The following is a 20955-nucleotide window of genomic DNA, read 5'->3' on the forward strand; positions in this document are numbered from 1 at the left end:
GTTCATAGACACCAGAGTGGTCGCTGGGTGCTGGCTGTGCACTGAGGAGCTCACCTCTGTGCCTCCCATCAGTATGAGGGGAGACTGTTATAAAACCCACTTCACGGGCAGAGAGATGGCATGTTTCAAAAGGTCGTCGGGGGGAGGCAGACTATAAACCCAGGTCTCCTTCCCCAGCCGCAGCTCCTGAACGTCCCAGAGACGATCCACTCTTCGCTTTCGGCCCCACTGCCGTCGTCCGTCTGAGCGGCGGGTCCTTCTCTCCTCCCCCCGCCCCGCCTCCCGCCTCCTCTCTTGCCCCATCGCCCATCAGAGTATTTCCTCTCCTCTCACACTGCGGAATCCTCAGCTCCGGGCACAAAGCAGGTGCTCCATCCACACATGGACTGTGCTCCCTGCTATCCTTTGTTCTCAGGAGGCTAGAGAAGACCAGCGGTAACACAGTCTTCCTCCCTGGGGAGTCTGGGGAGGCCATCCCTCACTACGGGATCCAAGCCCCAGCTCTCCGTCCCAGTCCTGGGCTGCTGTTCAGGACGAGGGGCCATGCTCCCGCCGGCCGGGAGGGGTCGCCCTGGGGCGGGAGCGCAGACGCGGGCCTGCGGAGCCGCTCCTGCCCGCGTGCGCAGGCGTAGAGGGATCTTCCGGCGCCGGTTCGTCTCTGCCCGGCTCCCCCGCGGGGATGCTGCGGCTGGGCTGCGGGCTGGGGCCGCTAGTGTCGCGACGCGGGCTCCGAGCCTCTGCCCGGCTCTCCTTAAGCGCCGAGATGCCCAAGAAAGCCGGTGCGACGAACAAGGCCAGTGGCAAGCCCCGTAGCAGGGGGAGGGTGGGCGGCGTGAGGGAGAGAGGCGGGGCCCGCGGCTCACGGCCCCCCCAGACCCGGGGCTCCTGCGGTCTTGTGCCGCCCCACTCTGTCCGGACGGCCGCGTCCCCGCAGGGCCAGCGTCCCCCGGCGTCGGAGGCCCAGGGAGGCGCCTTCCCGCGCTGGGCCTCCGGTGCGAGCCTCGCGTCCTCGCTCCCCGTGTGCGCACCGTCCGCGCACCTGCCGCCCCGCTGCACGCGGAGTCCGGCCGCAGCTTCCGTCGCTGGGCAGGCCTTCGGGACCGCGGCCGGCCCTTCCTGTCCCCACACACTCTAACCGCCTGGTTGCGCACAGCAGTTTGTCAGCTCGTGCTGCCGGAGACGCAAGGACGAGTAAGAAGCGGTCCCTGCGCCTGGGGACCAGCACTGAGGTGTGGGAGCCAGAATTCCGTCTTCCCAGCGCGGAAGAACACTCGGTTGGGTTCATCCGAGGGCTTCGTGCGAGAATTGGTTGGGGATGCTTGTTAAACCTTTCCAGGTGGCCAGAAATGCCCGGGCGCGACTAGCTCGTCCCGGTTTAAAGAGAAAGAGAGTCGTGGAAGGCTCGAACGTGTGGGAAGGTGTCTTATAGCCTGTAAAGTTGTAGTGTGGTGGTTGTTGTCGTTTTAGGGTAAGAGCCAGAGCAAGGAACCAGAGAGACCACTTCCTCCCTTAGGTCCTGTGGCAGTTGATCCTAAAGGTTGTGTCACCATAGCCATCCATGCCAAACCCGGGTCCAAACAAAACGCTGTCACAGGTATATGTGGACACTGGGGGCGGGGGGGGGGCATAAGCGGGGGAGAGGAGTCTCCCCCACGTCCTCCCTTTGCCTTGGTGAGCTGAAGGTTGATCTACAGTTGGTGTATTTCTCACATCTGCAATTAGAAGCGTCCCCGTTTTAGAATTAATGTAAAGGTGTAAATCCAGTGTCAAAAGTGAATGAATATACCACAGTTACAGCATACCAAGTTCGATGGAAAAAAACATTGTATATTTTCCTTTTTAAAAATACGGTATTTTAGGGGTGCCTGGGTGGCTTAGTGGGTTAAGCCTCTGCCTTCAGCTCAGGTCATGATCTCAGGGTCCTGGGATCCAGCCCCCCATCGGGCTCTCTGCTCAGCAGGGTGCCTGCTACCCCCCCCCCCCCCGTCTCTGCCTACCTCTCTGCCTACTTGTGATCTCTGTCAAATAAATAAAAAATCCTTTAAAAAATGGTATTTTAGGGGCGCCTGGGTGGCTCAGTGGGTTAAAGCCTCTGCCTTCGGCTCAGGTCATGATCCCAGGGTCTTGAGATCGAGCCCCACATCAGGCTGTCTGCTCAGCAGGAAGCCTGCTTCCTCCTCTCTCTCTGCCTGCCTCTCTGCCTACTTGTGATCTCTCTCTGTCAAATAAATAAATAAAATCTTTAAAAATAAATAAAAATGGTATTTTAGAAAGGACACATCTAGAAAGATATGTAGCCTAGAATTATTAGTTTCTCCTATTTCAGAACTGGAGACATTGGCCAGAGAAAGAAAGAAGAGACATTTTGGTTGAGTTTAAAGACCACGGGCCCAAGGAGGAAGAGAAAATCTGGTCTCTGAGAGCCCTGGTCGTCAGCTCCTGTGTGAACTTGTTTTGAGTTAAATGCAAAACTTTTCTGGGCCCAGTTCTTTCTATCTGTTGGAAGGGATATTGAACTAAGAGGCTTTCAGGTGATTCCATGGAGCCCAAAAAGGTGCCTCAGGGATCTCTTAGGTGGACACCGGGAGGCCAGCAGGCAGGGCTCCTGAGTAGCTGTGTTTTCATTTACTGTGAATGTGGGGAGTCCAGGGGAACTTGTGTGGGGGGCGGCATTCTGGGTGGGGGAAAAGTTTGAGAACCATTGATCTGAATTATTGTGAAGGTCTCTTTCTCCTCCAAAGCTCTTTATTCCTTTTCTTTTTTTACACTTTGAAAACAAGACCTCCTAATTGGGGTGCTGGGCCTGGTTTGTGCTAGCGGCTGCGTTAGCCTGTGTGGGCCGCATCCCCTGTGGCCAGCACTTTCGGAGTAGTTGCGGCTGATGGTCCGCTGTCGGTATATCGTGTGTGGTCAGGTCTTGAGATGCCAGCCACTAGAAGGTACACAAGTATTCTGCATACCGGCGAGACAGAATCCATGTGAACACTTTCTTTACCATCTGTTGTGAGACCCGTCTGGATGTGAAAGCTACTAAAATGCGGAAGAGGGCACATCGCAGTATGGTAATTGGCGACAGGACAGGAGGGGGCTTGTATCACTTTGTGCTTATGGATTCTGTGACCATGTCGTTCACACGGGCATGGTGTAAGTGTGTGGAAATGCCTGCATAACCCCAGCTGGGGACCAGCTTCAGCTCACTTGCAAATCCCTTTGAGTAGACATTTCTCTCTCTCCGGAATAACCATGGGGGCCTAGGGCCAGGCGTGCTTTATAGAGGCCGCATCGACCAGGGAGGCAGGAGTACTCTTCCAGAGCAAAGCTCTTTGGCCCAGCATGTCAAAGCATGCATTTAAACTTAACTTTGACTCACAACATCGCTTTATAGCCACGTGCCCTTGGGCAAATCTGGATTTGTTTCCCCTTTTGTAAACCAGAGATCATAGTGGCATTAATATTTTCTTCATAAAGCTCTTATGAGGATTGAACAAGTTAATATTTGTGAAGTCCTTAAAACATGTTTTTGTGCCATCGAATTAGTGGATACAAGTGCTGTGTAAATGTTTAAATGCTGCATTTTAAAAACCTTAGAGGCATTTCACGTGAGCTGAATCAGTCCAGTGCTCTCATTTTCCTGATGGTGGGACCTGTGGGCTGGCTCGTTCACACCCGGCTCCTGATCCTACCGTAGGGCTCTGTGTACCACTCCGGCAGTTTCCAGTTGCGTGAGGCCCAGGAAGGAGTCCGGGCCCATCTTGGTCTGCAGGACAGGGAAAATGTCAATTTTCTCTGCATTTCTTTCCTCAAACGGGGGAGCCGTATTTATTATAACGTTCCCTCAGGTGTGAGTAGTTTATTCGCTCATTTCTTCACACAGTAGTTATTGATGGAAAACCCACTCTGTGCCAGGGAAATGCAAACCCTTTTGCAAAATATCCTCACTCCTTAAGGACACAGTCCGCACTGATCTCATTCCAGACGTGACAGCGGAAGCGGTGAGCGTGGCCATAGCAGCCCCCCCGTCGGAAGGAGAGGCTAATGCTGAGCTCTGTCGGTACCTTTCCAAGGTCTTGGAGCTCAGGAAGAGTGACGTGGTTTTGGATAAGGTAGGTCTCTCTGGAAACAGTTTTGATGATTACACATCAGTCATTATTTTATAAATATGGGTTCTTTCTTTTCCAAGTAATTGAAAAGCTAGGGTTTTTTGTGTTTTGTTTTTTTTAACTCTCATCCATTTAATCACTAAAATGTGTGAATTCTGTGTAGTCACCTTCATTACTACTGGCTTGATCCTTAGGCTGACCACGCTCTGTACATTTATTCCTTGGTTGTGACCATTTTGAGCATTTTCTCCTTTCTACGTGTATTTCTGTACCTGCTGTCAGATTGATCTGTCTGTCTCTTCAAGTCATCACCATGTTAAGAAGTCTGAAAGGGTCCTTTAGTGACTCGTATCAAGTTTATCTGGTCCCCCACGTTATCCTGGCTCCCTGGAGAAGCTCATTAGGAAGAGAGAGGAAGAGATGAAGTCATTAATATCATGGGTTTCCTCTGGGGGTGGGTATCAGGTCACCTGGGAGTGAGGTGTACAACACACGTTCCTGGGTGTCACTCAAGACTTACTGAAAGAGAACTTGCAGGAGTGGGACTCAGCCGTGCTGCTGTTGGCTCACTCTCTGCATCCAGGTTCTTGCTGGTAGTCGGTCGTTGGTTAATAGGCTGCATCTAAAAATCTCTCCCCTCTGCCACTTCCCTCGATAGCTCTCCCGCCTGTGGCAGGTCATTTCTGATTTTGTCAGTGCATACGCTCTGACATTGGCCTGAAAGGGGCTTCCCACTCTTCTACCCCAGTAGATGATCCCTGCTCAGATTTTACCTTCTTTAAAGGATGTTTCCAAATGAAATTCTTGGCTCAGTTGGTTGTGGAATTGGAGCATTTGTTTTGGTGGGTGGGTTGTTTTTTTTTTTTTTTTTTTTTTTTTGAATTTTCAGAAATGTGTAACAGAATAGTTCTGTATTTGGAATTATTTTTATACAAAGTTTATAGAAAATTCCAATATTTGGTAATTTAGAAAATAATTTTCACTTTGAAACAAAAAAGTTACTTAAAAACACAGTATTCTACGTCTGGACTCTATTCGTTTTGAAATTTGAATGCCAGTTTTTATTAGAGAGATTGATATATGAAGGTAAAAACCCTGGAGAATTGTCAACATTTGTAGTAAGGAGACCATAAGATACACTCATCGGTTAGACCAGGAATACAGAACTGACAGGAGAAGGCGCTGTAGCTCAGCGGTCAGAAAGGCTGCGGCCACAGGGCAGCCTTGAGGACACGGCCGATCCCCACGCTCTCTGTTTGGTGAGTCGTCCTGACACCATTTTTTACTTTTGGTACAGGGCGGTAAATCTCGTGAAAAAGTGGTGAAGCTGTTAGCGTCCACAACTGCAGAGGAGATCTTGGAGAAATTAAAGCAGCAAGTTGAAAAACAATAAAAGCGAGTTATGAGAAGTACGTCCTCAAGAAGCGTTTTAATTGCTATTCGTGAAGAGGCTGTTCAGTAGGAAAATATACCTCAGGGCACTGAAGAACATGAAAAAAAATTTAAGAACCGGACTCAGAAGAGAAGTAGGAATTTTAAAAGTACTGTATGTTCAGTGTAGGTTCTGACGTCCAAAGAGTTTGGAACACATCAGTCCGATTTCATCGCATTACACAATGACAGAGCTAGAAGACACCTTCAGGATGACCTGTCACCCCTCTGATCCCGTGATGGGGCTTCCACTCTCCAGAAGTTCAGAGACTTGTTCGGGATCACACCATGAGGGATGGCAGCCAGAACCACGGTCCCTTGACTCCTGGCCGCATTTTATGCCGATCGTAAATGAAGAGGTTTCCACAGCACCTCTAGGGTTCTGAGGATTGCCTTGTCTGGAGTTTACAAGTGACAGAAAAAAAACTGTCACACCGCTTTGTGGTCTGTCTTTATATTTTAAAAGGCTTATCTACATACAAAAATGCCTTTTTTGTCTTTTGAAAACTATGGAGCATTTTGCGAAAAACTAAGTTTTCAGGACTTGTAATTTACTATTATTTTGGGGAAGTCACTGAATTTTTGTCCTCATTGGAGGGTGTAGTCTTCAAATCTGGTAGTTCCTGTGAATCTCCAAAGATCCTTAAAAGAAGAGGGCCTGGAAGCTACTTTCCATATTTGTAAAAGCCTATCAGGAATCTCTCCTACATTAAAGGTTCAAAAGCTAGTAATAAATGCCTTGTTTTTAAATATCCAATGCAAATTACAGTGATTTGGTCAGGTAAATAATTCATTACCTTTGCTGATCAGAATCAAAGCAGTTTTGTGCTTTTGTCTAAGTACCTGAGAAAATAGATTAGTAGACAAAATGTTTGAAAATACAAAGTCCCCAAGGACTAATAATAAAAATTATCTTTTACAACTCTTATTCTATTGATAGGAGCCAAGGACGAGAAGAATCACTTGGATTACCCAAGAGCATAGCCAGTACTAATGGCAGAACATGAGTTATGCTCAGCTGCCTTCTTTTTGAAGCCATTATGCCATATTGCCCCCCAAAGTGGTTTACTGTACCAGATCTCAGCTTCAGAACTTTTCCCACTCTTTCCCCATACATTCCAGCGTGTGTGCTAGCGGCATTTTACTTGTGGTTCTTTTGTTTTGTTTTACATGGATCACTGTTAGGATGCTTTCCTTGACAATTAATGGAAACCCAGCTCTGTCTGGCTTACACAACAAAGGGATTTATTGGCCCACTACCTGGGGAGTCTAGAGGCAGGGCTGGCTTAGGGGTTAGCCTGATGGAGCAGCTAAGTGAGTTCACAAGGACCCACTTTCTCTCCTTACCTGACTCACTCTAGCTAGCAGGGCCAGCTTCAGCCCTAAGCCCGCTTCCCTCATGGAGGCAAAAAGGCAACAGGTCTAGGTTTCAGGACCATAGATCACCCCCTCCGACAGACAAAGAGGCCACTCACCGAGAAGAGCTCTGATATTTTCTAAAAGCTCTAAAGCTTCTTCCTGCTCCTTTGTGTCTAAGGGTTTGGGGGGTGGGGGAGAGAACCGGAGAATGTAGGTGGCACCTTTGCAGTGTTTAAAGTTCCAAACAGCCAAAAACTCAGACTTCAGGAGGCAGGTTTTTTCTGGGCTATGAATTGCTAGCATACCCCCCACCACCAGGAATTTGTGGTAAGGGATTTGGTAAAGTAGTTCCTTTTAACTGTAATGCAAAATATAAGTTCCCAAAACACACTGTGACCCCCACTATGGATTTTTAAAATGCATGTGAGTAGAGACTAAAAATTTTAAGAAGCTAGATTTTCAGTTTACATCCAAGAGATGGCACCATAATGCAACAGCAGGAAGCCACCGAAACTCTGAAGGGACTGACAATTCCTTTTGAAGCGAGCAGCACTAGTAGGAGATGTCTTCCGTAGCGCCTGACTACCAGTGTCACACGCTAATCCTTCTTGTCTGGTCTTGGAGACATTACTTAGGCTTAACCCCACATTCCTCGAGTTCGGTTCCGGCCAGAGTGTGGTGTTAACTGCTCCATGGTGTAACCTCCTTGGCTAGGTTCTCAGAGGTCCTGGCTCAGTACCTCAGTGGAGTCAGCGTGGCCCCGAGTGTCTCCATTCTGCAGTTTTCAGAAATCTCCAGCTTAGCTGGTGTTTTTGAAAATGGAATTGGGCTGGAAAATTGGCGAGGAATTCATTTCTAAACACAATGCCAGTTTACTAATGTGAGTGAAGAACCTGTACCTGCCAAATGGACTGTGTAGTGGGGGTCCTCTAGTGAGCACCTTGTGTTACTTTGGGAAATCTCTTCAAGAAGCCAGTCATCATTCGAAGACTGCTTGGAGAGTGTGGGATCAGAACCAAAGAAATTAGGGGATGAGGCAAGGGAGCTCGGACCATCGAAGAGACTCATCATGTCTCAGCCCCTCTCCTGGGACAACACTGGACACTCACACTTCTTCACACAGGAGCTGCCCTTTTCAAGGTTGTGAGAAGACCGCCTACTTCTGCCCAGATAGGCTTTCCTCTGCCTCTACACTTCAGTTGATAAGCTTTTCAGCATTTCGTAATTCTTTTCTGGCTATGTGCCACAGGGTCCATCTAATCCCTTTGATACAGAGCTGGGCAGGGGGACCCCAAACTTGGCAGCGTAATTCACAGGCTCAGTGGTCATTTCTACATGAGACGCCGCCATGATAGGGTTTTGCTACCACACTGGCCTTCAGGTTGTGTCAGGGCCTTGTGTTTCTCCAGAGACACCCTGGGGGGTTGGAGAACTGGGGCGGAGGGGAGTGAGGCAGGTCAACGGAACTCCAAGCCTTTAGTCCTCTTCCGAAACTGTGCCGTCAGGATGGCAGCTGCTAGGCACATGTGCTTACTGAGCACTTGAAAGGTGGCTTACCAGATTATTTCTTTTTTAAACAAAAGCATCATGGAAAAGAAGGCCTCGTTGGAAACAACAGAGAAGAGGTTGAAAATAGGGCACAGAATTTGGAGGGCAGGTTGGAGAAAGGTGAGCAAAGAAAGGAAAATGACAGATCTAAAAGTCAGGCAAAGGGAAATCAACAACATAATTGGGGTCCTGAAAACCCAAAAAGTGGAACAGAACAAGGATTTCAAGATATAATCAAGAAAATATTGGGAAAAAAAGGATTTTAAGGAATAAAATGTGCAGCATCCCAGGGGAAACACTGACAAAGCATGGCTGACAAGGACATAAAACCAAGTGAAGTTCTCGGAATTCAAAAACAACGCCCGTGGCCATCTAGACAAAAAGTTGAAGCCCTAGGAAGGGAGAGGGGAGACGCATATGTACAGTCATATGTTGTCACCTGGGAATGTGAACTGCTACAGTGTTTTGGAAAATGTGGCACTTAACTAAAAATATAGGTGTTTTAACCTAATATTCTACGTTGGAGAATACCTCATAGAACACACAAAAATAAAAATGCCAAGGAGTATATGAGCAAAAATGGGGAAACATAATCTAAATGTATACCTACTGGAGAATAATTATATTATCAACAGAAAATCCATATGTGAGAGTATTAGGCTGTTCATTTTTAATGTATAATTACTGAACAAAGAATGATAGATGTGTGTGTATATATATTTATATACAATCTCACTTTAGTAAACAAGGAAAACTATCAAATTTACACATATTTGTGTGGGCACGGTAAGAGAGCAGCGTACACAACAGGCCATATCGCCGGATGAGTAGTGTTTCACTTCTTTACAGTATTTATTATTTTGTATGCACACCAAACATACACAGTGAAGGAAATTTTAAAATGAGAAAACACTCAAATGCAAAAGCTCTGGCCTTTAGCAATGAGAGCAGCTTTATTTATGTAATTCAGACAAAGGCTGGAGAGCCTTTAGGGAGTTAAAGGCACTGGCAGTGGAAAAAAACCATGAGATCATCATCACATCAATCCCCTGAAGCTGTCTCAAGAGAAGTCACTGAAACCCAGAGAAAATCTAACTGGTAATTAATACATGGGGCTCTGTGTGTCCCTTAGGGACAGGAATGAAAACAACTGAATTAGCCCATCAGCCCATGGAGACATTGGGGAAAGACGTGTGAGCTGCGTCTCTTGCGCCAGGCGAGCTCAGAGGTACCCCCCAGCCCACTGCACTTCCGGGCGCGCACAGCTGACCCAGACCTGCAACCTCCCATGTGCCCCGCCCCGTGGCGCACGCTTTCTGTAAATGCTTTCACTTAATCCTGCGAGGGGGCAGTCGGATTACACGTTAGCAGTTTTGATGGAAGACCTGTCCTCTTACTGTCTCATCCTGTCCTGTAAGTCTTAAAATCCGGGGGGTGTGACCCACAACTTCTCTCCACTTCCCCAGTCTAAGGGCACTGGTAGCCAGCTCCTCAGATAATGTTTCTTGGCACCTGGCAGCCTCCGCAGCGGTGCAGGAGCTGAAGCTGCCGCTTCAACCCTGGCTCGTCCTGACAGTGTCCAGGCCTATCGATGGGGCCCATGCAGCCGGCCCGACCCAGGCCACTCTCTCCCAGAACGTCCACGGGTTCAGGGATCTCCACTACTGTCCCTATTTTCCTCAAAACTTGGTCCTAGTAGAGGTGTGGACTTCTAGAGACGAGGAGATACTTGCCCAAGGCTACCTTGGAGTCCAATGGTATAATCTATTTGAATCTAGTTGTTGATTTGGCTCCATAATAATTTATCCGGAGCCAAGAGAAATCTTTGTTTAGATAGTACAGAACACAGCACGAAGAGTCCATGTGAATTCTGAAGTAGAAATCTAAAAATTAACATCATAACTCCTGCCAATGTCAAGAGTGTTTACTCCTGTTGGCCTTAATTCATTCTAAATTAAAAGCCAGAGGATTGTAAAAGCACACATTTCTAAATTTATATATAGAGGAAGGAACTGAGTGACCTATATAATTGGGTTTTTCACACAGAATTAGCCAAAGTCTACCTAGTACTTCAAAATCCTCATTTATATCTCAAATATGATTCTGTGGTTAAAATACAAGATATTGAAAGACAAATCCCAAATAAGCTTTTTGGTGAATGAAAAGGTTTATATGAATTTCAGGTTTATAATACCTGTTTGTCGAACGCTACCAAAGTAAGCACGTTCACAAGCCAGCTTCCCAGCTAACTGAAGTTATTAAATCATACTACAAGTTGCTGTGAGCTGGGAGTCTATTTCCTACATTTTCTAATGAAAACAATAAATTGCCTTTCACTATAAGCAATAGTACTAAATAAAAGAAGTCAAAGGCCAGGGGCATAGGTTTCCATACACAGCCAAATCCGTGTTTGGGTTGAATGAATCAGAGGGAATGGGTCTTGGAAAAATTTTAAGGTGTTAAAAAAAAACTATCTTTAGAAACAAGATGTGGAATTCAGAATTACTGTTACTAGTAATCTTTAGGGCAAGAGATCATTTCCTTGCATTTTAGGATTCTAAACTTAAAACTGACATTTCACTACTCAATTCTATCATAAAATTCTAGATTTTCCCTTAGGTGAGTAAATTTCAAAGGGAAAATTAAAATTAAATCCTGTCTGTTGAGCATTATAAGGAATGCAGCTTTGAAAACCAAAACCATGCTAGAAATCTCACCAGATGGCTTTTTTCTGATCTGGGTTTTAAGAGTTCAAACTGTCCTCAGAACCGTGACCCGTGGTTCTGAGTATCTGGATAACCTCAAATCCTAGCACTCAAGAAAGAAAAAAAACAAACCTCTAGCTCAAGTCTCTAACAAGCTGGTCTCAAAAGGATATTAATCTGGTATGTTTCCATAATCAGCATTTGACATTTTAAAATGTGTCAATTTCAAACAGCAAATGCTAAGTTTAGCTCAATATTTACATAAATTTTCTTTGATATTTGAAATTTGTTCTATTCTGAAGGACAGAATTTCTTCTTTTGCTAATTCACATATTAATTCACTTAAGAATCACAAATCTTTACTCTCAATAAGTCTCCTGCTCTACCTTATGTTCTGTCAGTTACTCTATACCCTTTAGATCAACACTGTGCTTTATAATTTACCAATACTTCCCTCCCATTGACTCTGCCAGTGTTCATGCAGCACCAGTTACGCGCCAGTGGGGGTTAATGGTCCGAAGCCCTAGTTTCTATCTTAAGCTCTTGTATGTCTGGTCACTTTTTTTATGATGACCCTGTGAAGAGTGGCAGGGTATTTTCCTCAGTTTTACAGGTGAGCACGTAAGCTCCATGCTTAACCAATTTTTCTCAAGGTCCTCTACCTGGTAAGAACAGGACTGGAAGCCAGGGCTCCTTAGGCTTAATGCTATAGGCTATTACAACAGACTAGTTGAGATTAATTCCATTTAACACTATTTTAATTCTTTCTTCAGATCATTCTCTGAATTTTCCTTAAAATTTTTAACGTCATTTTCTGTCTCTCCCACATGAAGCAGAAACCAGGACTTTTATTTCCTCTCTGTTTTAAGCATAGAGGGGAGTCTAATGGTGACTGTTTAAAAAAGAAAAAAAAAGACAAACCACTACCACATGGGCTGTTCATGCAGAATACAGAAATAATTCATGTTAAAAGGACTCATCGTATTTTCCAGCAGGGCTGATACTCAGGCCATCTGTGAATATTTCAATACTATTAGAAAATAACCTTTCCTTGGAGACCATCCCTCACTCCAAGCCCTGCCCCGTGGGCCCACAGGTCCCCCTAAGTAGTGCCAGCAGCCAGCACGGCAGACAGCCCTGAGGGTCCTGCTCTAAAGCTGTGGCTGCTGCCACCCCAGTGAGTCAGTGCCTGTGCTTTGTCAATTGATGGGTAGTTTTAATAACCCACGCGCCTGCAGAGATCGTGGTGTGCAGTGAGGCCATTCTGGACTCTCTAGGCTACATATCTGCAGTACCAAGAAAGAGATGTACCAGCACTGTGCCTACTGATGTAATCAGAGGGGTATAGGGAAACCCTTATCTTACTGTTAAAATTTTATTTACATCTCAGTGTGAAGACCTGATTTATTAGATCCTTTCCAATCAAAGAGTTACCTGAAAGGACGGCTCTTCATGAAGGGGAGTAGAGGGGAGATTTGGGTCCAGAGCATGGAGAAGTCAACCTCAAGGGCCTAGAGTGCAGTGCTAAGAGAGAAGGCAGCAGAAGGCAGGTTTAGGGAGTTGCCTTTATACTCCTTTTCCCTATGATGAAGTTTCTACTCTTAATATTACTCTTAAGCCAAATAAGCCTTTTCAACAGATATAAAGGAAACAGCAATAAAAAACCAAAAGGTTCATCACATTAATGCATGGTCTAACTGCCAAAACTTGAGAGAGAAATTGCTTAATCTTGTAAGTACTTTATTTGAATGAAAGCACTTAAAAGGCCATTAAAATGATCTGGAATATACTGATCGGTCTGAGAGGAAGTTCTGGCATCACGGTATTTATACGAGAGGAAGCAGCGAAGATGCACGTTTGGAAGTGAATATAACATTGTATGATCAATTCACATAAGTACATAAAAAAAAGTACGTAGTCGGAATGCAGCATTATATACACACTACTGAAAAGGAAAGGAGAACATTTACAGAGTTAAACTTTCTTTTAGAACATGTGAATTTTGATCTGTTTTAACTTAGCAAAAAGCCTCACGGTTTGTAACAAAATGACTGTGTGCCCCAATCTCACCCACCACTAGCTCAAGACACTGAAACTGAGAATGTTCCCTTCCCCAGTTTAAGGTTTTATTTTTGACATCCTCTAAAAAGAGACCAAAGCGATTGTGGACGTCACTCTTACCTGGAGTAATGACAAAAAAATACCACAGTCACAACAACGAAAGCCAAAAGAAGCATCTACAGTCGTTTTACCTTCAACTGCTGATGCCATGTACAACACGTTACAACTGCGCATAGTTGTGCATTCGTGAGTTGACTGTACTAACCACTGTAAAAATTTGGGAATGAGAAAATCTGAGTACACAGATACTTCCTTATCTTACAAAGTAAAATCAAGCATTTTCCACTTTATAATTTTTATTTCTCTGTAAAACAAAGACAGAACTCCTGGAGGTCAAACAAGGAACACAGACACCAAGTTCAAAGCACTATTAAGTCATGAAACAAAGAAGAATCTGAGGTAGAAGTCAGGCAATGGAATCCACAACCTTTTTAGGGGAATACTGAACCAGCACATCTCTAGTAAGATCTTTTTTTTTTTTTAAGTCACAAGTTCTAAAAAGTTTATAATCCACTCTCTGAAATCAGATATAAAATTATGACCAACAGAAGATACACACAAACTTGTCATGTTAACAGAGGAAATGATTTCACAAAAAGCTGCTGACGTTTCCATCAGTAGTAACCATAGGGAGGCCGTTGGTTGTAACCATAGTGTCCGTATTGGTGGGGGTAGTAAGGTTCTTGTCTGTGCTGCGGGTAATTGTTACCCCAGGATCGTCCGTGCCACTGATTGGATCGATTGTCACTTGGCCACCCCCGTCTGCTATCCCTACCTCTAAATTGTCTGTTATCTTGCAACCTACAACAACAAAACAAAAAGATTTTTATACTTCCCTTTTAAAAAAATACAAATGACAAATCTATCCCGCTGCATTTTATTTCTCAACCTCATACTCCATAAACAAAAGTGTAAAAACACTTTTCTCTGCAGAATGTTATATGTAGAAACAATTATTCATAACTTTCCTAAGATCTAAATCATTCTTCCAGTATTATACTGGATACACTTTGCAGAGAAATAGGCAGACCACAACACGAAACTCACAACAGTAGGACAGTTCTGAATTAAACTGAGGTCTATTCGATTGTACAAGAGCTATTCTGAATTATGAAATAGAAGAAATCCCACTATATAACTTTGTTAAAGTAAAACCAAAGACAAGGCCTTCTTTATGGAACCGAGCATAAAGTTTTGTAGAAAACTCCAGGTTCATAGAATATATTAGCAGAGAAAATAAAATGTTAGTCTACAGAAAGAATATTTTAAAAAACAACATTAAACACATATACAACTGAACAGCAAGGAAAAAAACACATGGGGCTGACAAAACGTTAAAGTAAATCTTTACCAGCCACTCACTGCGTGTAGGCAGTGACTAGGCACGAAGTATAGGTTCTGAACAGAAACACTGGTCCCTGGCCTCACTGGCCTTAACGGACACACAGAGCAAAGCCGTACTCTCCCACATCAGCCACCTGCGTCTCCTGAAGTAACACATACCGACTGCCTCTGTTCCTCTGGTTCCCACCAGCTCTGCTAGTCCATTCCTCGACGACCGGCGGGGGCTCGGGAGGGCGTTGCAGGTAATCCTGGTACTCTTTGTCAGCTTCTGTGAATCTGCTGGCAAACATCTCTTCAAAGTTGGGAACAGCTTCAGAAGTGTCTGTCATCCTGAAATTCTGCACAGGTTTTAATAGGTTTCTATGAGAATTTTAAAAAATATAATACTCTCTCACTTGACAGTGAAAAACCAAGAAATGAACAATTTAGGCAAGGTACGCGTAACAGTCTTTGTATACTTTTAAACTTAAGATGGTTTTAGATACTTCATTCAGTATTTCCTGACTTCAGTACCGCAGGCATTGTGCTAACTGGCACCTGGGATATAAAGATGAACAATATATTGGGGCCTCCACCCCCCCCCCAAAAGAGCTCTCAGTCTAGTGTAAGAGACAGACCTGGTGCCGATACTTAGGGAGAAACAGTGAATGTCCAGAAACAAAGCTGGAAAAATGGGCAGGGACCAAACTGTGAAAAACTGTGTTCCAGGCAAACAACCCTGCCCTTATTCTGGTAGGAAAGGGGAAGTCTTCAGCCTAGTGGTTTAAGCAGGGAGGCCTCTAGGGCAAACTGACTACTTAGAAGGACCTCTTTGCTAACAGGGTAGGGAAGAGACTCGTGAGGATAGACCAAAGGCAGATTGCTGCAGGACTGGAGCGCTGAATCTGAGGCAGCAACCGCACATGCAGTTTGGTAGGAATTCCATTAGAAATTAATGGACTGATTACATTGGACTACACTGACTAATGGACTGACTGACTAGACAACAATGACTAGATGTTGCGGGGGGCGGGTATAAAGGATAACTTTCAGACTTCTAGCCAAATGACCAGATGGGCTGTGGTGCCATAGGAACCACAGGAAAAAGGCTGGGTGAGGCTATGGAGTCTGAAGTTAGTTATGGGATGTACATCCACATGGGAGAACCAGCTCCCAGTTACCCATTTTGGGACTGAGAACTAGGGTGATGATACATATGGGAGACGTCAGCAATTTTGTTGATGGTTAATGCTGTGAGAGGGGATGAGATTTCTCAGGAAGGCTGTGGAATAAGAAGTGTATCAAGGGACAGAATCCTGGAGCACACTGACCTATAGGGAAGTTGGAGATAAAGAAGGGATAGGAGGAGAATACACACAGATCAGATGCACAAGAGCTTCCCGCAGGAGGCAGGAGAATAGAGTGAATGGTCCTCAGTGTGGAATGGCACAGTGACAGAACCAAGAGCAGAAAATTGACTGGACTTAGCCATCAGGAGGTCATTATGTTAGAGTACTAGGGATTGAAGCAGGACGGCAGTTCACTGAGAAGTAACTGGAAGCTAAGGAACTAGAAATCTACACGGATTATAGAGTGAGCTTTCGAAATGCTTCACTGAACACGAGAGAAAGAGAGTAGTAGCAAAGGGGTTACTGGATGAGGACCTCCAGTCTTCCCAGGACAGTGTCGCTGAGGTTGTTTATAGGAAAAGAAAACCAGTAAGAAAGAGAAACTGAAAATATAGAAAAGATGTGAAAATGGAAAGGCAAATAGGCATTTAAATGAACAGCTACTCGACTCTGGGGTACTTTATAGAGGCATCCAATGTAGTCTTACTCTGGAACAAAATGAAAAATATGATAAATACTATCTAACAGCTTTAAAAAAAAAAACAAACAAACCTGAAACCTCTTATCAGCTGGGTTCTGCAGGCCGAGTACTATTTCTGCACCCACACTCTCAGAGACCCTCTACCTCTGAGGAAAGATTTGGCTCAGGCCACAAGAGCCTCATCCTTGAGAAGCCAGGGGACCAAGAGTTCACTTCTCTTCATCCTTATGCACGGCCTGGAAGCCCCATCACTATTCTGTAGGTAGCCCCCTTGCCGTCTTCCTCGGCCAAGCGGTGGTCAGTACTCCCATCCCCCGCCTCTCCTAACCCTAACTTCATCTTCTCGTCGCTCTCCTCTCCGCCTCAAGACTCCTAAAGCCTGCTTTTTGATTCGGGCGTGTGGGACATGCTAAAACTAAACTGAATCTCGCCCTCTCGCCTGACATCCGACAGTTACTTTTCTTCCTGGGTTACTTCACCTTTGACAAACACACGTGATGGTGGAAGACCGCGCCTTCCTTGATTCTCCCCGGCATCCCTCAAACATACGCCAGTGTGTACCCTCCTGCCCTTACCCCAGCAAACCGACACCAAGACTGCTGTGCGGGTGCAAGAGGCACCACCCCGACGCGTTCTCTTTCTCCCAGTGTGTCTGGGACTGGCTGACTGGTGTGTCGTCGTCAGTTCAGCTACGGAAAACCGCGCCTGGACTTCCACAGGAATGCGGGAATCTCGGAAGGGCGGCCCACACCCCCCAGACAGGGAGGAGAGGTCATAGGGCAAGGCACAGTGCGACTCCCACGACCCCTCCCACAGGTGGGCAAGCGTCTTCATGCGCGCTCCTGAGAGAGTTAAACAGAATTCCGGTGGATCCGAGCTTTACTTACCCGAGCGATCTGAGGCAGCTGCAGTGGCTAATGTTTACGCTGTTTCGATCTGAGGGCGGCAAAAACCCGCTTGATTCCCTCCAAGGAACCCTCAGAAGAATGGGGGGGCGGCTGGTTACAAGCGCCCCGCCGGGCCTCCTCTAAACCAGTACGCTAGTCCGAGCGCTACCGGGAACGAGCTCCGTTCTCCTCGTGGACAGGAGGGGGCCGCCCTTCAGACTCGTCCTCCGACACCACTCGTTTCTGTGCAAGTAACACCATCCGCAGCTGCCCGCGGCCGACTGGCGCCGGACGCGACTGCCTGCCTGGGCCTTCGCTGCCCGGGAGACGGACGCAGACCGCCAGCAGGGCCCGGCAGGGCTTGCCCACCACGGTCCTGACAGGTCTGCTCCCTCCCCGGGCCCCTCAGCGCCCCGGCCGCGACGGCCGGTGGAGGCCGACAGGGATTCCCGCTCCGTGGGGCCCCTCGGCTCGGCCCGCCCGGCTCCCTGCTCCCCGTGGCCTCCCCAACCGGCGACCGGCCCGCCGACGGCCGCGTCCATCCCCCTCGGGCCGCACCCCGCCCGCCACACACGCAGGAACACCCACCTCCGGCCCACACCGCGGTCAAAAGATCGCCCGCCACTTCAGCTCTCCAAGGTAACGCAGCCACTCAAACGACAAGCCGACATTCGCCCCACTTCCGCTTCCGGCGGGCAGGCGCGGGGGCGGGCCCACCAGGTATCGCGAGAGCGCGGGCTCGCCTTGCGGCTTCTTCGCAGTCGCGGGTAATCGGGGCGACGTGCGGACCGCGCGGGCGGAGAGCCGGAGGGCAAGGTTCGCTGGCGCCCTCAGCCTTCGCTCCCTGGGATGTGTGTGTGAAGTGTCCCTCTGGCTGGGCGCCAGTGACGGGTGGGGACAGGCGTTCAGGAAATATGCGGAGAGAAGGGGGGGGAGGCCACTTCCGGCGAGGTGAGGGCTGCCGGGGACGGCCGGCTCCAGTGGAGGCCCTCGGCGGTGCCACGCCCCTCGCCCGGCGGGAGGACGGTGTCTGTCGTCCGCTCTGAACCGGTTTTTGCCAAAACCCCCTCTGCACCAGCTGACTTCGTCGGCGCTCAGCTACCGCCAAGCGTCTTGGCCGTTCCTTCCCGGATGTTCTGCGGTCGTGCCCGCGGGATTTCCCACATGTAACCGGGCCCCGTCCTTCCAGACGGCGCACCCGCTTTGTTAGCGTGACCACCGGTTTCGACTTGGACGCTTGGAAGTCCGCAATTGACATTTTCCCCCCTTGACTGCCGTCCGTTGACAAGTTCTGTCGATCCTACCTCTGCAGGAGCGCCGGCATCCACTCTCCTTACCCACCGTCCACCCTCCACGTTCTCATTACCAGCCCTGAACGGGGAAAACGCACGGCTTTTCTCCTAGGTACCCTTCTTCTGGCGTCACTTGCCGCCGGCCCAGCTGACAGAGCTGCTGTGATCTTCACTGTGACCAAAAATCTTCCCTGGCTCCCTGTTGCCTGTAGGTTAAAGGCCAGATTTATTAACTTGATTTAAAAACTCTAACTTCATTTTTTGCTGTTCTCCTTTCGTTCTTCCTTGCCCTCGGCAAGGTCGCAGGAAGCACCTCTTGCATGAATTACCCATTACCTTTCTAAAGACCGCTCCTGTCTCTTTCTCCTTGGAATACCCTCCCCTCCCATCTTCTAAGGATGCTGAGATTCTGTCCAGTCTTTAAAGCCAGATAAATGTGACCTCTCCATCTAGAAATAAGTTTTCTTTCCTGCTGAATGTCCATCCTACTTTCTGGACCATTCTTCATTCAGATAGTACCACTTTCTAATTTTGAACTAAAATTGTGTACAACTCTTCCCCATACTAGACTAAACAGACCCTTATCATTCCTACGTTCTGGAATGTGTAATGTTGTGCTTTGCCCAAAGCGAGCCCTCAATAAATGTGGAATGAATGTGGAGCTGTGAGCGTTCCAAGCCATGTTTTACAAACACTGAGCCAGCAAAGTGGCTAGGACACTATGGATGAGGAGCTCTGGTAGTTTCTGTGTGGGATAGTAAAGGTGAGAGGGGAAGAGCAAGGTTGCAGTAACTCGAGTTAACACTCTCCTTAGTAACGGAGTGGATGGTGGGCGAAAAGGATTAGGAGGAATCAGGGAAAACTGCAGCCCTGTAAACCTGGGAAATTGGGACTGAGAAGGGATAGCCATAGGGTGAGTGGGTTTTATTTCTTTGAGCGAGAGCAGGGGAGGGGCAGAGGGAGAGAGAAATCTCAACCCAGGCCAACTCCGTGCAAGGGCAGAGTCAGATACGGGGCTCAACCCCACACCCCTGAAATCATGACCTGAGTTGAAACCGAGAGTCAGAGGCTTAACTGACTGAGCTGCCCAGGCACACAGGGACCCCCTAGGGTGAGTTAATTTAAAGCAGGAGTTAGCACCGTGCTCAGGAAGATTTGTAGAATTTGTGATGGCATGTTAGTAATACGGGACTAAAGCTGAAGAAAGAGAGGTTATGCCTAAATATGTAAATGTGTGAGTCATCCGTGAAGAAACAACAGTTGAAATCATCAGCGTATATGATCTTTCCAAAGGAGAAAGTATATATAGAGAGGAGCAGAAGGCCAAGGCATATGCCTCAGGAAAACCCATATTTAGGAGGCAGGAATAGGAAATATAAACTTGAAGAGGAAATTAGAATAAATACATGGTAGTAGTGTAACAGTTGAGAAACTTAGAAAAATGCTTCCCCACCTGGTATCAGGAGTCAGGGAGGACAGCTGGAAAAAGGAGGGTGGTGGGAGACCCATTTGTTTGCTTCTTTGTGACTTTATTATAGCATTATTTCCAGGTGATGAGGACTTGCACAAGAAAGAGTATATTTCTTTAATTTCATAAGTACTTAGAAGCTCCTAAGCTCCTGAGAGTTTCTGTAAAGAACTCTAGGTATTCAAATCAATTTTCAAGTGCAATTATTTCTGCCCATTAGTTCTTTCAATATTCTTTCTTTTAAAAAAAATATTTAGGGGCACCTGGGTGGCTCAGTCAGTTAAGCGTCTGCCTTTGACTCAGGTCATGATCTCAGGGTCCTGGGATTGAGCCCTGCATCAGGCTCCTTGCTCAGCGGGGAGCCTGCTCCCCCTCCCACTGCTGCTCCCCCTGCTTGTCCTCTCTGTTTCTCTGTCAAATAAATAAATAAATGGAATCTTTAAAAAAAAAAAAAAAAGAAGATTTATTGGGGCATCTAGGTGGCTCAGTCAGTTAAGCATCTGCCTTTGGCTCTGGTCATACTCCCAGAGTCCTGGGATCAAGCCTCATTTCAGACTCCCTACTCAGCAGGGAGCCTGCTTCTCCCTCTCATTACCCGCCCCCCGACTCATGCTTTCTCTTGCTATTTCTCTCTCTCTCTAATAAATAAATAACAAGATTTATTTATCCACTCTAGAGAAAGATTTAAAATTTAAATCAAAATTTTTAAAATTTCAAGATTGAAAAATCTTTAAAAATACAAATAAAAATATTTTTTAAAAATTAAGAAATTATTTATTTACCCACTCTAGAGAAAGAGCAGGTGAAGGAGGTGATGGGGGGGTTGGGGAGGAAGGGACAGGGGGAGAGAATCTCAAGCAGATTCCCAACTGCGTGGGGCCTGATGCAGGG

At 46.8% G+C, this 20955-nt stretch overlaps 2 protein-coding genes across 10 annotated transcripts; one reads left to right on the top strand and one right to left on the bottom strand.

Annotated features, from left to right (window-relative positions):
- The first annotated feature begins 636 nt into the window (after positions 1-636).
- Positions 637-13816, top strand: C7H15orf40 (chromosome 7 C15orf40 homolog). Of its 5 annotated transcripts, none has more exons than XM_047738405.1 (4): positions 637-793; positions 1468-1594; positions 3976-4103; positions 12534-13816. In XM_047738405.1, the coding sequence occupies exons 1-4, from the start codon at positions 680-682 to the stop codon at positions 12552-12554; spliced, it is 390 nt and encodes a 129-aa protein (XP_047594361.1). In that variant the 5' UTR covers positions 637-679; the 3' UTR covers positions 12555-13816. The 5 variants fall into 5 exon arrangements, with proteins under 5 accessions (XP_047594361.1, XP_047594362.1, XP_047594360.1 ...); XM_047738406.1 differs by lacking the exon at positions 12534-13816 and adding an exon at positions 9571-11275; XM_047738404.1 differs by lacking the exon at positions 12534-13816 and adding an exon at positions 6472-9018.
- On the bottom strand, positions 13543-18014 carry RAMAC (RNA guanine-7 methyltransferase activating subunit). Of its 5 annotated transcripts, none has more exons than XM_047738409.1 (4): positions 17893-17980; positions 16503-16653; positions 14768-14946; positions 13543-14065 (listed from the first exon to the last, which is right to left on the bottom strand). In XM_047738409.1, the coding sequence occupies exons 3-4, from the start codon at positions 14935-14937 to the stop codon at positions 13879-13881; spliced, it is 357 nt and encodes a 118-aa protein (XP_047594365.1). In that variant the 5' UTR covers positions 14938-14946; positions 16503-16653; positions 17893-17980; the 3' UTR covers positions 13543-13878. The 5 variants fall into 5 exon arrangements, with proteins under 5 accessions (XP_047594365.1, XP_047594366.1, XP_047594363.1 ...); XM_047738410.1 differs by lacking the exon at positions 16503-16653 and adding an exon at positions 17305-17353; XM_047738407.1 differs by lacking the exon at positions 16503-16653 and having other exon boundaries at positions 17893-18014.
- Positions 18015-20955: the final 2941 nt, after the last annotated feature.

Source organism: Lutra lutra, chromosome 7 (assembly GCF_902655055.1).
Source record: "Lutra lutra chromosome 7, mLutLut1.2, whole genome shotgun sequence".
Lineage (NCBI taxonomy): Eukaryota > Metazoa > Chordata > Mammalia > Carnivora > Mustelidae > Lutra > Lutra lutra.

Excerpts from the sequence above, each read along its gene's own strand:
- C7H15orf40 (XM_047738402.1), top strand. The coding sequence starts at position 680 with ATGCTGCGGCTGGGCTGCGGGCTGGGGCCGCTAGTGTCGCGACGCGGG. Across the intron at positions 794-1,467 it reads AAGCCGGTGCGACGAACAAG|GGTAAGAGCCAGAGCAAGGA; the intron begins GCCAGTGGCAAG and ends TTGTCGTTTTAG. Across the intron at positions 4,104-5,397 it reads GTGACGTGGTTTTGGATAAG|GGCGGTAAATCTCGTGAAAA; the intron begins GTAGGTCTCTCT and ends CTTTTGGTACAG.
- RAMAC (XM_047738407.1), bottom strand. The coding sequence starts at position 14,937 with ATGACAGACACTTCTGAAGCTGTTCCCAACTTTGAAGAGATGTTTGCC. Across the intron at positions 14,066-14,767 it reads CAGAGGAACAGAGGCAGTCG|GTTGCAAGATAACAGACAAT; the intron begins GTATGTGTTACT and ends TTGTTGTTGTAG.